Raw genomic sequence first — 12,820 nt, forward strand, 5'->3', positions numbered from 1 at the left:
TCTGATCTTTCAGCTTGAGCCCTAATTATCTCTCTGAGGTTTTTTGGTTGTGCTATATCTATAGATATTTAAGATATTGATAAATTCAACTAAAGTTACTCAGAAAACCTAAATCTTTATGATTAGAAATAAACCTTCTAAATACAAAGGTTTATTAGTGGCTCATTGATAACTAATCGAGTATTAAAATGAAGTACCTAATTTAGTATTAAAATGAACACGTATAATTTATTATGCACAATTAATTTGCATATGATTAATAATTGCAGACCAATTAGTAAAGACACATTTCTTTTCATACACCTTCAATTCCTAGCACTTAAGATAGACTTCATAATCAGCCATTGAACATACGTGCCATCCTGCACTACCATCTTCTCTCCCAAGAGTCAGCAGTTTTGTGAATGGGTTTCCTGTATAAGCAGCATCACTGTCCGGGCTCATAGGTCCATGCTCTCCCTGAGGCATACAGCTTGGTGCTGGAGGTGGCGTGCTCTTGAGAGTCTGGTTGAATACCTGATGGTCAAGGGTCATGAAAGGAGTTACTTGCTGTCTCTGGACCTTGGGCAGCTGAGACCTTGTAGAGCTTTCCCAGTGTGCCTGGACCTGCCGATTTAAAAATAAATAAATGAAATGTGGAATACAATGTAGTAAGCTAGCTTTTCCTCTAAAGGAATCAGGGCACTAGAAATGACAGCCTACAGAATGGGAAAAGATCTTCACTAACCCCACATCAAACAGAGGTCTGATCTCCAAAACATACAAAGAACTGAAGAAATTGGACACTAAAAGAACAAATAATCCAAAAACAAACCAACCAAACAAACAAACAAACAAAAAAAAAACGGATTACAGACCTAAACAGAGAACTCTCAACAGAGGAATCTAAAATGGCTGAAAGACACTTAAGGAAATGTTTAACATCCTTAGTCATTAGAGAAATGCAAATCAAAACAACTCTGAGATTCCATTTTAAACCTATAAGAATGGCCTAGATCAAAAACACTGATGACAACTTATGCTGGAGAGGTTGTGGGGAAAAGGGAACACTTCTGCATTGCTGGTGGGAATGCAAGCTGATACAGCCCCTTTTGATGTCAGTGTGGCAATTTCTCAGAAAATTAGGAAACAACCTTTCTCAAGACCCAGCAATACCACTTTTGGGTATATATGTAAAGGATGCTGAATCCTGCCACAAGGACATGTGCTCAACTATGTTTATAGCAGCATTGTTTGTCATAGTCAGAACCTGGAAACAACCTAAATGCCCCTTGACTAAAGAATGGATAAGGAAAATGTAGTACATTTACACAATGGAGTACTACACAGCAAAAACAAAAACAACGACTGCTTTAATTTTGCAGGCAAATTGATGGAGCTAGTAAACATTATTTTGAGTAAGGTAATCTAGACCTAGAAAGATAATTATCACATGTACTGACTCATAGGCAGTTTTTAAACATAAAACAAAGAAAATCAGCCTACAAACCACAATCCCAGAGAACTTAGACAACAATGAGGACCCTAAGAGAGACTTACATAGATCTAATCTACATAGGAAGTAGAAAAAGATAAGATCTCCTGAGTAATTTGGGAGCATGGGGACCTTGGGGGAGGTATGAAGGGGGGAGAGGCAAGGAAGGAAAACAGAGAAAAATGTAGAGCTCAATAAAAATCAATAAAAAAGAATAAAGTATATTTAATAATAATAAAAACCTTACTCTCCAAAAAAGATTCTTTCAGAGTGTATCGATGCTTCTGTCCTAAGGTGACAGGATTTTAATGATTTGATGATTTTAAGAAATGAGTTAAAAACTGATTAAAAAATGTAGTGAATTTCTATAACAATTAGGAATAAATATAAAAACATCAATACCCTATAAGTATCTAGAGAAAGAAGTCTTAAAATGTTACAAGGAAATGAAGCATATTCAGCAATATTAGTTGGTCTTTATGCAAAATATACCAAATTATATATTTGGTTCTTATGTTCAACAAAAGGTTCAATAAAGACAATTATTATAAAAGTATTCATAAGGAATCAAACACTAAAAATAGAAATACTGTTATAGTATGATAGTGTAATAGTGGCAAAATTCTGGGTGGTTTATTTTTTTCATGTTTTTATGTATTTTCCAGTTTTTCCATACAGAATAGAATTTTGTTTTAGGTTTTTTTATTTTTTTCTATGTTCTAAAAAATAATGTCAACAAATTAATATGTACTATCATGAATCAACAGGTAAAAGCACTGTGAAAAATTCTAACTATTCTGGTGTGCCAACAGAACAACTGTCTTTTGAAATCCTTTTATAAAATGTACCATTAGAATTCTGGGCACCCACGCTCACCAGATGGCCCTGGTAACAAAAACTGGGTCCCAAAACAAAACAAAAGCACATAAAAAATGGAAAGGGGATGTGTAGGGAAGAGAGGGGCTGATAGGAGCTGTCAGGAAAGTGGGTGGGGAAAGCATCGTATACATGTGTGAAAATGGAAAGAACAAACTTAACAAAGCGTTCTGGGCATACTCAGTTTGGTTTCATAGTCAATATTATACAATCATTTGCAAAATGACAACTTTAAGCACCTCAGACTTCCCTTTAAAATCTGCAAATGGAGTATTTATAAAAACCTATAAAATGGAGCGTTGCCTGCCAGTTGCCTTTGTATTTACTATGTTGCGGTATGGCTTTTAATACATTTTCCTCAAGTGGCCTATATATAAACCTATTTAATTTTCCCTCGTGCTAAACAATAGCAAAGATTGCTGTACAGTGCTTATTTTTCTTTTTATTTCATTGCACAAACTACTCCTTAAATCCCTCACCATGTATTAGTTCAAATAAATAGCCTGTAGAAAGTATTTTGCATTTATATTAGCTGGTTTAGGGTACAATATTGTAGTAGTTACTTTAGTCTAATTCTGTTATGCTGACATTTTTAGCATTATTTTAATTGTATGACCATAAAATAATTTTTCAGTCGTATAAAAAAAGATTAAGACTGGCAATAAAGATTACACATATTACTAATTATATTGCTATGAACTTTAAAGCTGTAAAATAACATTTCACTAAAATGCCAATAGTAATTTCTTAAGTGTAGATGTTTAGATGATCCTAACTTGAAATTAATCCCTGTTAGTCTGTATACAGTAACAAAATAGAAATCATAAAGAATGTGTTTAGTTTCACAAATATGAATAATTTTTCATGCTATGTAACCACATCAATTCTGTGTAATTGTGAAGCATTGTACAGACAAACAGACCATATCTCATCTTTTAAGTAAAGCACCTGGGATTTGAATTTAGTTCATTAACTAATTTATTTTTCACCTTTCAGTCATTGATGCTACATATATTTACTGAACTTCATGCTTCCGTGGGGATATCGAGAATAAGTGTTTTCTATGTGATCTCAGACTTCTTGGAGTTCATAACCTCTTGGGTGGAACTAATTTAGCTAAAGTGACCATAGCAACCACAACAGCAACCAAAGCAACAGGTACTGGACACTGAGCTAGACAATTAGACAATTTGGACATCCTTTCGCTGCTCCTGTTGCTTTTAATCTTTATTTAAAACCCAGGAGATAGGTACCTTTAGTGTCTCCACAGAACTATGTTGCCTGTACCTGGGATTCAGCAACATTAAAGAGCATGCCTTTTTCCCTCACCTGGTAGGGGAAAGAGTTAAAATACACATCCTATCCCCTAAGCACAGTGACACTGGCTTTTGAGTGAACTAGTCCAATTAACAGAGTACAACAGAAAGTTCCAGTAGTGTAGTCAATGAGTTTTAAATGACATGCATAAGTAGTGCTTTTTATGAGCGTCTTGGAAGAGAATGGGGTTATAAGCAAGGCGGTGCAAGGAGAGACAGTCCTACGCAGAAGGAGAATGAAAGGGACTTGTCCTATGGAAATAAGATGTAGTAAGAAGTGTGAACAATGTTACAAATCTGTGTCCCTTAGAAGCCACCCAGATGCCTTTCTAAAACAGAACTGTCTTTTTCAACGACTTTGTAATGATAGAAGATTCACAATGGGACAGGCCCTATCTGAACGAAGGGTTGGCCACAGGAAATGACAAGGTTTAGCAGTCAACGGTAGAGATTGTGTTGGGTGCTATCTACACAACATCAGTTAACTAAGCAGGAAAGACATTGTTTCCTGTGGGCAGGAAGAGTCAATAAACTGATAACACACACTCAACCCCAATCGCTGACTTTTCCAGTCACAGACTGATATCAGAACAATGGAACAGCTCAGGGTGAAACCCCCATCAAGCAACATTCATAATACTTAGGTTTCCTGGGTTCTAAAAATGCAAAGCATCTTCTCAATTTCATCTACTGAATACCCCAATCTTTTCGGATATTCAGCGAGTTTAATTATAGGTTGTTGTTCATTTATCTACCAGCTCCATGCTTGCTTTTGTGAATCAAGTATGTGGGCAGTGAGCAACATAGTAAAGGGAGAGGGAAATTGCCATTTGTGTCCGAGTTCAAATGACTTTGTCTAGTCTCACTATGGCCAGGAAGGAAGGAAAGGAGCTTCCTACAGGCAAAGACCACTGCTTTGTGCTGGGAGCTTAGCTACCATGACCCCAGATCACAACCCAGAAAAGACACATAGCAGATACCGAAAAGAGTATGTATGCTGTGATTGAATGAATGACTAGGTCATGAGATTACAGTGTGCATGAGCGCTGTGGAGAAATGGAGGAACTTTGGGAATCTATAGACCTGATGCTGTTGCTCAGGCATAGGCGAGTTGGCAGCCTTTACATGAAAGCTACAGTGGCCATGGCTTTCAATAGGTCTCACTGGACTGTCATTGAACAATTGCAAAAGAAGGAAATTTTGCTGTTGAAAATAATGAAAGGATCATATTTCCAAAATTCTGAGCCATGTTTTAACAGTATTTTCCCAATATACTGCTGTTGCAAACTGAAGTACACACAGCAAGTATCTATTCCCACATGCCTGGCAATTATACCACCCAAGGCCTACTGGTTACAATTTGGGGGTTTTGCTTTTTTTGATTTTACATGTCACGTCATGTCCAGCTATCTATAGCTTCTTAAAAGTTATACTAAAAGCCAAGAAAGAAAGGCAATTTGAATATAACATCTCAAAGAAAACGTCAGAAATGCAGAGTGGAGGAGTTAGAGTTGCCTGCTAGGGATCTAAAGAGCTGATGATTATGATGATTAAAGCATTAGAGAGCCACAAGTGAAAGAAAGAGAATTTTTAAAAATGTCTGTGACTTTTAATTGACCCAGTACATGATATTTTGTTCAAAATACTAGTGAAGAGCTACTGATTGTGAATGTTTTACATACCCTTGTAAATACAGGGTTTATGAATTAGGGAAGGACAGCAGTGGTAGGGCACAAGCAGCAGTCAAGAGTGAGAAGAGTTGTTTGTGACCATAAGGAAAATGCATCACCAACTACTACTGTATAATGTTATTTGCAAATACACATGGACTGTTTGTAAATGCACTTTTGAAAAATCTGAGTAAGCATTAGAATATATTACCCATGTGCAAACACAGAGAATAACACCATTAAAACGTGCTGAAGGGGCTGCAGAGACAAAAGCACTTGTTGCTCTCCCAAAAGACCAAGGGTCCATTCATAGCACTCACAATTTGACTTACAAATGTCTGTAGAGGCAGTTCATGGCCATCTGATGCCCCCTTCTGGCTGCCACAGGCATTATACACACATGGTGCACATATAAACACACATACACAAAACTAGAAATAAATAACTTAAAGTGTTCAAGCAAAGCCCCAAACAACTAAAAGAGTACAGGAATAAAAAGAAAAAAAAACAGCTACCATATAAAAAAAAACGTAGCAAACATAGTAAGAATTCAAAGATACCATTCACTACTTGGAAATCAATTCTATAAATAAACACATAAATACATAATCAAGAGCAAGTTCTCCATTCGGACAAATCTGGTGCACCCATTTTCAGGATCTGTCCGGCCCTCTGTTCAAGACATTCCAAATCCAGTACCTCAGTCTCTTCTGTCTATGCCTGCCTAACACTCTTCGTATAATACTCATAGAAGTTTTATAGGCTTCGACCAGGAACTGCCTTCCCAGCGCTCAATGTCGAGACTTTCTCACACCACATGCAACCTCTGCAGCTAGACACTGCAGCTCCTTCTCCGGGGTCTAGATGGATGCAGATAGTGCATACCCTTCATCAAGGAAGCTTCTCTTCACAACAGATGGGGGGCCATTACAGAAAACCACAACCAGTCCAAATGCAGAGTTGTAGAGCCCAGTCCAAAGTGATCCATCTATGACACAACTCCTGCATCTCACGCTCAGGGATTATCATGGAAGAGGGGCTAGAAAGACTGAAAGACCCAGAGGACAAGGAATTTGGTGTGAGATTATTTCCTAAGAATATCAGAGAAGCTACACCCATGAAGTCTTACCCATATGACTGACAAAAAAAAAATGCCTGAGCAGGGACAACACTTGTAGACATGTAACTGTGGAAAGGAATAGCTTAGGAGGCCTCAACCCTAAATAAAAAACTACAGGCAACTAAGAAATGCTGAGAGCAGGGAAAATAGTTTTACCCGGGAAGAACAAGCCCATTGGTCATCCAAAGCTAAGCAATCAGAACTAAAAACATATGTAAAAGTAAAATTGTACAGACTAAAAAGGATATATTTATACATTTAAGAAAACATACACACTCAGACAAAAAAAAAAGAGGGAGACAGACAGACAAGGCAGACAGAGGGAGAGAGAGAGAGAGAGAGAGAGAGAGAGAGAGAGAGAGACAGAGACAGAGACAGAGAGAGAACAACAAAGAAATAGAGACCATGAATTTGAAAGAGAGTAAGAGAGTAAGGGGGTCATGATGAGGAATTTAAGACAAGACAGGGAATGGAAAAATGATGTGATTATATTATGACATCAAAATAAATAGACAATCTTTCATTAATAAAAATATCAAGAAAAACAACTCATTTGAAATATAAAGGCACCCATAAATATAAGTAAATGAATAAAAACTATACTATGTGAATACTCATCTCCCTTAATACCAAAATAACTATAATAATTTCAGATAGAGCATAGCTCAGATAAGAAAGTTATCAGGAATATTGAGATGCAGCATCTGGAGAATGGCTCAGTGGGTAAGAGTTCTAGCTCGCCAAACATAAGTTCCTGAGATCAATTTCCTAATTCCACATAAGAACTAGAGCTTTGGCAGGTAACCCTGCAACTCTAGTGATGTGGCAAGTGGAGATGGGAAGATGGCTGTGGTTTGGTTTGGCTGCTAAACTAGCTCCAAGTTCAGTAAAAGACCCTGTCTCATGAAACAAAGGATAGAGAGACAGAACAGGACTTCTGTGACCTCTGTGTACTCACATGTTCATAACCACAACACACACATACAAACAAAAACGAAAGAGAAGGAAGGAAGAAAGGGAGGGAGGAAGGGATGGAGGGAGATAATTTACAATGACAAGTGATTAGTTCTCTAAGACAATAATAAAATACTTAATGTGTAAGCAACGATGGAATGCCAAAATCCTGTGGCAGAAGAAGATCGAAATATCAGAGTAAGGGAATGAATCCACTATTATAGCTGTGGAATTCAACATGCTGTAATGCATAGATACAGGACACAGAAAATCAATGAGTGTATAGATGAACTCTGTACCGTCAACAAACAAATTAATGTAATTGACATCTGTAGATTACTTCATCCAACTAGAATGTAATACCCATTTCTCTGAAACTCACACAAAATACTGAATATACCGCATCTGGGACCACAAAACATTTTAACAACTGAAAGAAATCATTCAGTATCTACTCTGAGACAGGAGAATTCTAACAGAAATATCATAACAGAGCTAATTAAAAATCCCAAAGTATGGATCTGGAGATATGGCTCAGCAGTTAAGAGCACTAACAATTCTTCCAGAGCACCTGGGTTCAATTCCCAGCACAGACATACATGCAGATGAAATACCAATACACAAAGGTAAAAATAAATAAATTATTTTTTAAAATCCCAAAATACTTAGAGAAACAGTTCTAAATTACATATGAGCCAAAGATGTCTCAAAAGGACTTTTGAAACATTTTTTTATTAAATGAAAATGAAAACAAAACTTTTAGGTTTTATGGACATCAGTGAAAATAGAAATATGTAACTATATAGAGAGATATGGATATACACACACAGTTCAAAAATAAAAGGTTCTCATCAGCTGGAGAGATGATTCAGACATTAAAGGCCAAGCTCAAACTGAAAATGAAAAAAATGAAATGTTCTCGTTGATCAGTGGTTCCTAACTACAACTCTTCTGATGCAAGTGTACCTACTACACCTCATCAAATAAGCTTCTCTGGACTGCATATCCATCACCAAAAGCCACAACTGGACACAATGCCAGAGAGCAGTGAGAAGCCCAGGCCTAATGATCACATCTATACCATAGCTACTGCATCTATGCCTCAGGGAAATCACAGAAGAAGGGGCCGAAAGACTGCAAAAGCCAAAACACCAGGAAGCCTGGTTTGAAGCAGCCACTCCCAGAAATGGCTATATAAACAAGACCAGAATAAAGCAATCTTTATATATGCTAACAGAGAAAGAGTGAAATTTTCTGAGATCCAATTTCCAGACAAGGAACTATAGGCTACTGTAGTGTTTTGAACAGACTGGCCACCATAAGCTCATATATTTGAATTCTTATTCACCAGGTAGTGACACTATTTGAAAAAAATTACAGAGATTGGAAGGTGTGGCCTGGGACTGGTGTGCTCCTCTTGAAGGAAGTGTGTCACTAGAGGTGGGCACGAGGTTTCCAAAGTCCATGTTAGGCTCAGTTCTCAGTCTCTCTCTGTCTCTCTCTCTGTCTGTCTCTCTGTCTCTGTCTCTGTCTCTGTCTCTCTCTCTCTCTTTCTCTCTCTCTCACTCTCTCTCTGTCTCTCTCTCTCTCTCTCTCTCTCTCTCTCTCTCTCGCTATGCCCCAACTATGATGACCATGTCTTAAACCTCTGAAACTGTATTAAAGGCTTCAATTAAATTTTTTTCATAAGAGTTGCCTTGGTCATGGTGTCTCTTCATAACAATAGAACAGTGACTAAGACAGCAACTAATGGTTATATTTACAAATTCGTATGTGTTTGTGTAAGTGTGTGTGTGTGTAGCAGTAATAATAATAAAAAAAAGGCTATAGATGTCAGAGTGAAAGTAATCGGGAGAGATTGGAAAGGGAATGAGAAGGGCTGGAATGAAGTTACCATGGAGGGGCTAGAGAGAGAAAAGAGAAGGGGGAAAGTGAGGTAATTATATTTCAATTAAAATGTATTATAGAATAAAAACCATCAAAATTCAAATATATGCCCAATGAGACATCAACATTTTCATTAAGCCTTCTGAAATAAAAATCTATTTGTTTTATCTACATGTATTATCTTTTTCCACAAAAATCAATATAGGGCAAAATGTATGAAAAGAAATCAAGAAAAATTTGAAATTAAAAATCTAAATTTATATTTTAGTAAACTAAGTATGGAAAAGCAAATCAGACCCAAGAAAAACAAGGAAATTAATAACATAATTTAAGTGGAACACAATGAAGATGTTAATTGCAAACAGATCCACTGAATGTCTACCTGAACACTTCATTAAAAACTGTGAAAACTCAGAAGTGGTCTTAAGATCTCTCCTAACAGTTGAGTGGATATGTTGACTGTGGTGTATCCAGATGATGAAATGTTATTAGACACGTAAAATAAATGAATGTTGGCTGAAGAGAAGGCTCAGTAGTTAAAATCACCTGCTACTCTTCAGAGGCCATAAGCTCAGCTGCCCCCTACCACAAAAGGAAGCTTACAACTGTCTATAACTTGATCTCCAGAAGATCAAACACCCTATGATGGCCTCAGTGAGCACAAAGCCACCCAGACACACACATATACACATAATTTAAAAAATTAAAAAGAAATAAGTGATTTAAACAATTAAAAGGCATCAAGGAAATTTAAAAGCCTGCCACTCCGTGAAATAGTCAATCTAATAAGATTACATCCTACATCATAACAACTATGTGACATTTAGAAAAGAAAAGCACAAAAGATGATCAGAATGTCAGGTGTGCACTAGACTGGAGGGGGAGTAGAACTGGGCAGATCACAGAGTACTGGTTCTTCAAAACTGTAAAAGTAGTCTTCACAGCATGGGAGATGCATGTTAGCATCCATTTTGTCCAAACTCATGGCATAAATAGTACCTTAAGTAAACCCTTGCTGTAAGCCTGAGACTTTGAGGAAAGGTGAAGGTTCAGTGTAAGGTCAACAATGATAACGAACTTCCCACTGGGAGGAGTGACAGTGGCACAAGACAGAATTGCTATTGGAGGAGCTACTGAAAAATGCACTTTAAGCAGGGCTCTCTCTCTATCCCCACCTGGAGATACATGTCTCTTCACACAGAAATAGCAGCTTCCAAATTACTAATTCAACGTACTCTTCAGTGTGTAATAACAAAGGCTTTGACCTAGCTCTTCCATGGATTTTAGAACCCATCAAAGAGATAATAGGTTGTGTCTGCTTGTTTTTGTTTTGGTTTGTTTTCTGCCAGGAAGTTTAAGTTACTAGTGGTTATTTATGCCAAAATCCACCAACTCTGCATGCAGACCTAGTGATATTTTTATTCTATAATATTGTCTATTTGAACTATATCTCTCTAAATCTTGTTATAAATAATATAAATTATTTTATATTCTAGGATTTTACTTATTTTAGTTTCTTTTGAAAGTGATCTATAGTGGATAGAAAGCAGAAGAGAATGATGAACGCTCTTGGCTGGTTCAGCCAGCCCTCAACAAGCATTTAAGTGTTTTCTTTTTTAAAAAAAAAACCAATCCCATTGAACGTTATTCCTCTCCAGAAAACAAAACTATGGCCTACATGTCACCATCCACCAGAAAACCACTTATCCAAACAGGAAACAAAGAATCTATGAGATGACGCCTCTGCCTCTGGACACCTCTTCTCTACAGAAATTCCAAACTAAAGAGAGACAGCAAATATCATAGCACAGTCATCTCAGGAACTAGACATTTTGTCTCCACTATTCTGACTAGCAAAGCAAACACAGGCCCATGCCTAATAAGATCCTCAATGAAATTAAAATAAAATATATCAGCAAATTAAGATATATTAGTTGGTGAGAGCAAACAAAGCTCACATGCAGTCACCAGCTACACACAGGCCTGCAAGCAAATACTAAGGAAGGCGATAGGCAGTCATGTTCCCCAGAGCATGACAGTTCGTGAGAAATGCTGTTAATTTATGCCCCATTTGAACATAATAAATGAAGTAAAATATTTAAACTTCACAAATGAATAATAGGTAACAGTTAATTATGTCTCAGATATCAGAGGTATAAAGAGGAAATCTATTTTGGGGGGCTTATGAGTAGACTACCTTCTAGATACCAACTTATAATAGCCACATGACAGTTCTTAATGTTCCACACTGAAGATTAATAACTCATTTCTTCAAATCTTACTTTCCTCACAGTGGTCTGTGAATACGGTACACCCATAAATCTCATCTTGAGTAAACCTAAAATTATACAGCAGAGCCTGTCTGATTGAGATGTAACTACTGAGCTAAAGTAGGACTCAGTTCATCAAAAGTTTTACTTAGATTTCAGTATGGCTGTCAGCATATTTCAGTGGAGTATTATATAATTCAGAGCCATTTAATGGATAATGATGTAAAATGTGGTTGTAACATATTCCTTCAGTCTCAATCATTTGAATTCAGATAATTCCAGTGATGTGTCTTTAAGGAAAAAAATCTACACTTAAAGCACTTTAGCAAGACATGAATATTATTAAGCAGAATTTTCCTAGTTCAATATCATTCTAGCAGTAAAATGTTTACATTCCATGAGATTCAAAGAAATCTAGCTTCCTTATAACTCCACATAGCACTATTAATACATGTGCTCATTTGTTTTGTTTATATGAATTCTTCAATCAAGTTATCATTTCATACGCATGTTTTTTTTTATTTGACCTGCTCTCTGTGTTGTTTTCATTTTTGTTTTTGTTTTGTTTTTTTTCAGACAGGGTTTCTCTGTATAGCTTTGGTGCCTATCCTGGAACTAGCTCTTGTAGATAGGCTAACCTCGAACTCTCGGAGATCTGCCTGCTTCTCCCTCCCAAGTGCTGAGATTAAAGGCATGCACCACCACCACCCAGCTAATTTGACATACTCTTAAAATATGTTGAAATAAAAAGTTGTGAGGCATAACCAATAATCTGGAATCATATCAGAAATTAACTTCTTCAACTGGGTTTCAAAGCAGTAAAACATCCCCCCACCTACACACACACTGTAGTCAGTAAGGCTTGTGCATAACTATAAAACATTCAGAATACTTTAAAATCTACTTTACATTTACAAATTTAATATTTATTAATTATTTTTCTTGATCCTAGTGGTAGATATTGAATCTAGATCATCCTCAAGGAAAAGTCAACAGTTAACCTATAACTGAGATACAAGTCTTCTGTGGGACAATGGTTTTACTCTGTAAGCATTTGTATCTTGTACTTGTTTAATAAAATGCTGATGGGCCAGTAGCCAGGCAGAAAGTATAAGTGGGGCACCATGAAGGAAGTAGAGGCGGGGCAATGAGAACAGGAGAATTCTGGGAAGAGAATTCTTTATTATTTTCAGTTAATACTGACTTTCTAATGTGAAAAAGACTAAGTTTTTAAAGCAAACAAGCCATAACAA

General features: G+C 36.7%; 1 protein-coding gene across 2 annotated transcripts in view; it reads right to left on the bottom strand.

Annotated features, from left to right (window-relative positions):
• Positions 1-12,820, bottom strand: part of Tfec (transcription factor EC) — a 67,610-nt gene that overhangs the window by 35,746 nt on the left and 19,044 nt on the right. The window contains exons 1-2 of one of the 2 annotated variants that reach the window (XM_041675680.1): positions 6,036-6,110; positions 355-606 (exon numbers count right to left, since the gene is read on the bottom strand). In XM_041675680.1, the coding sequence (XP_041531614.1) occupies positions 355-534 (180 nt within the window). In that variant the 5' untranslated portion in view covers positions 535-606; positions 6,036-6,110. Of the gene's footprint in view, positions 1-354; positions 607-6,035; positions 6,111-12,820 lie in introns of those variants that run through there. The other variant, XM_041675678.1, reaches the window with a different exon arrangement.

Source organism: Microtus oregoni, unplaced genomic scaffold, assembly GCF_018167655.1.
Source record: "Microtus oregoni isolate MIOR12 unplaced genomic scaffold, Mior012 000026F_ref0000081, whole genome shotgun sequence".
In the NCBI taxonomy this organism is placed as follows: Eukaryota; Metazoa; Chordata; class Mammalia; order Rodentia; family Cricetidae; genus Microtus; species Microtus oregoni.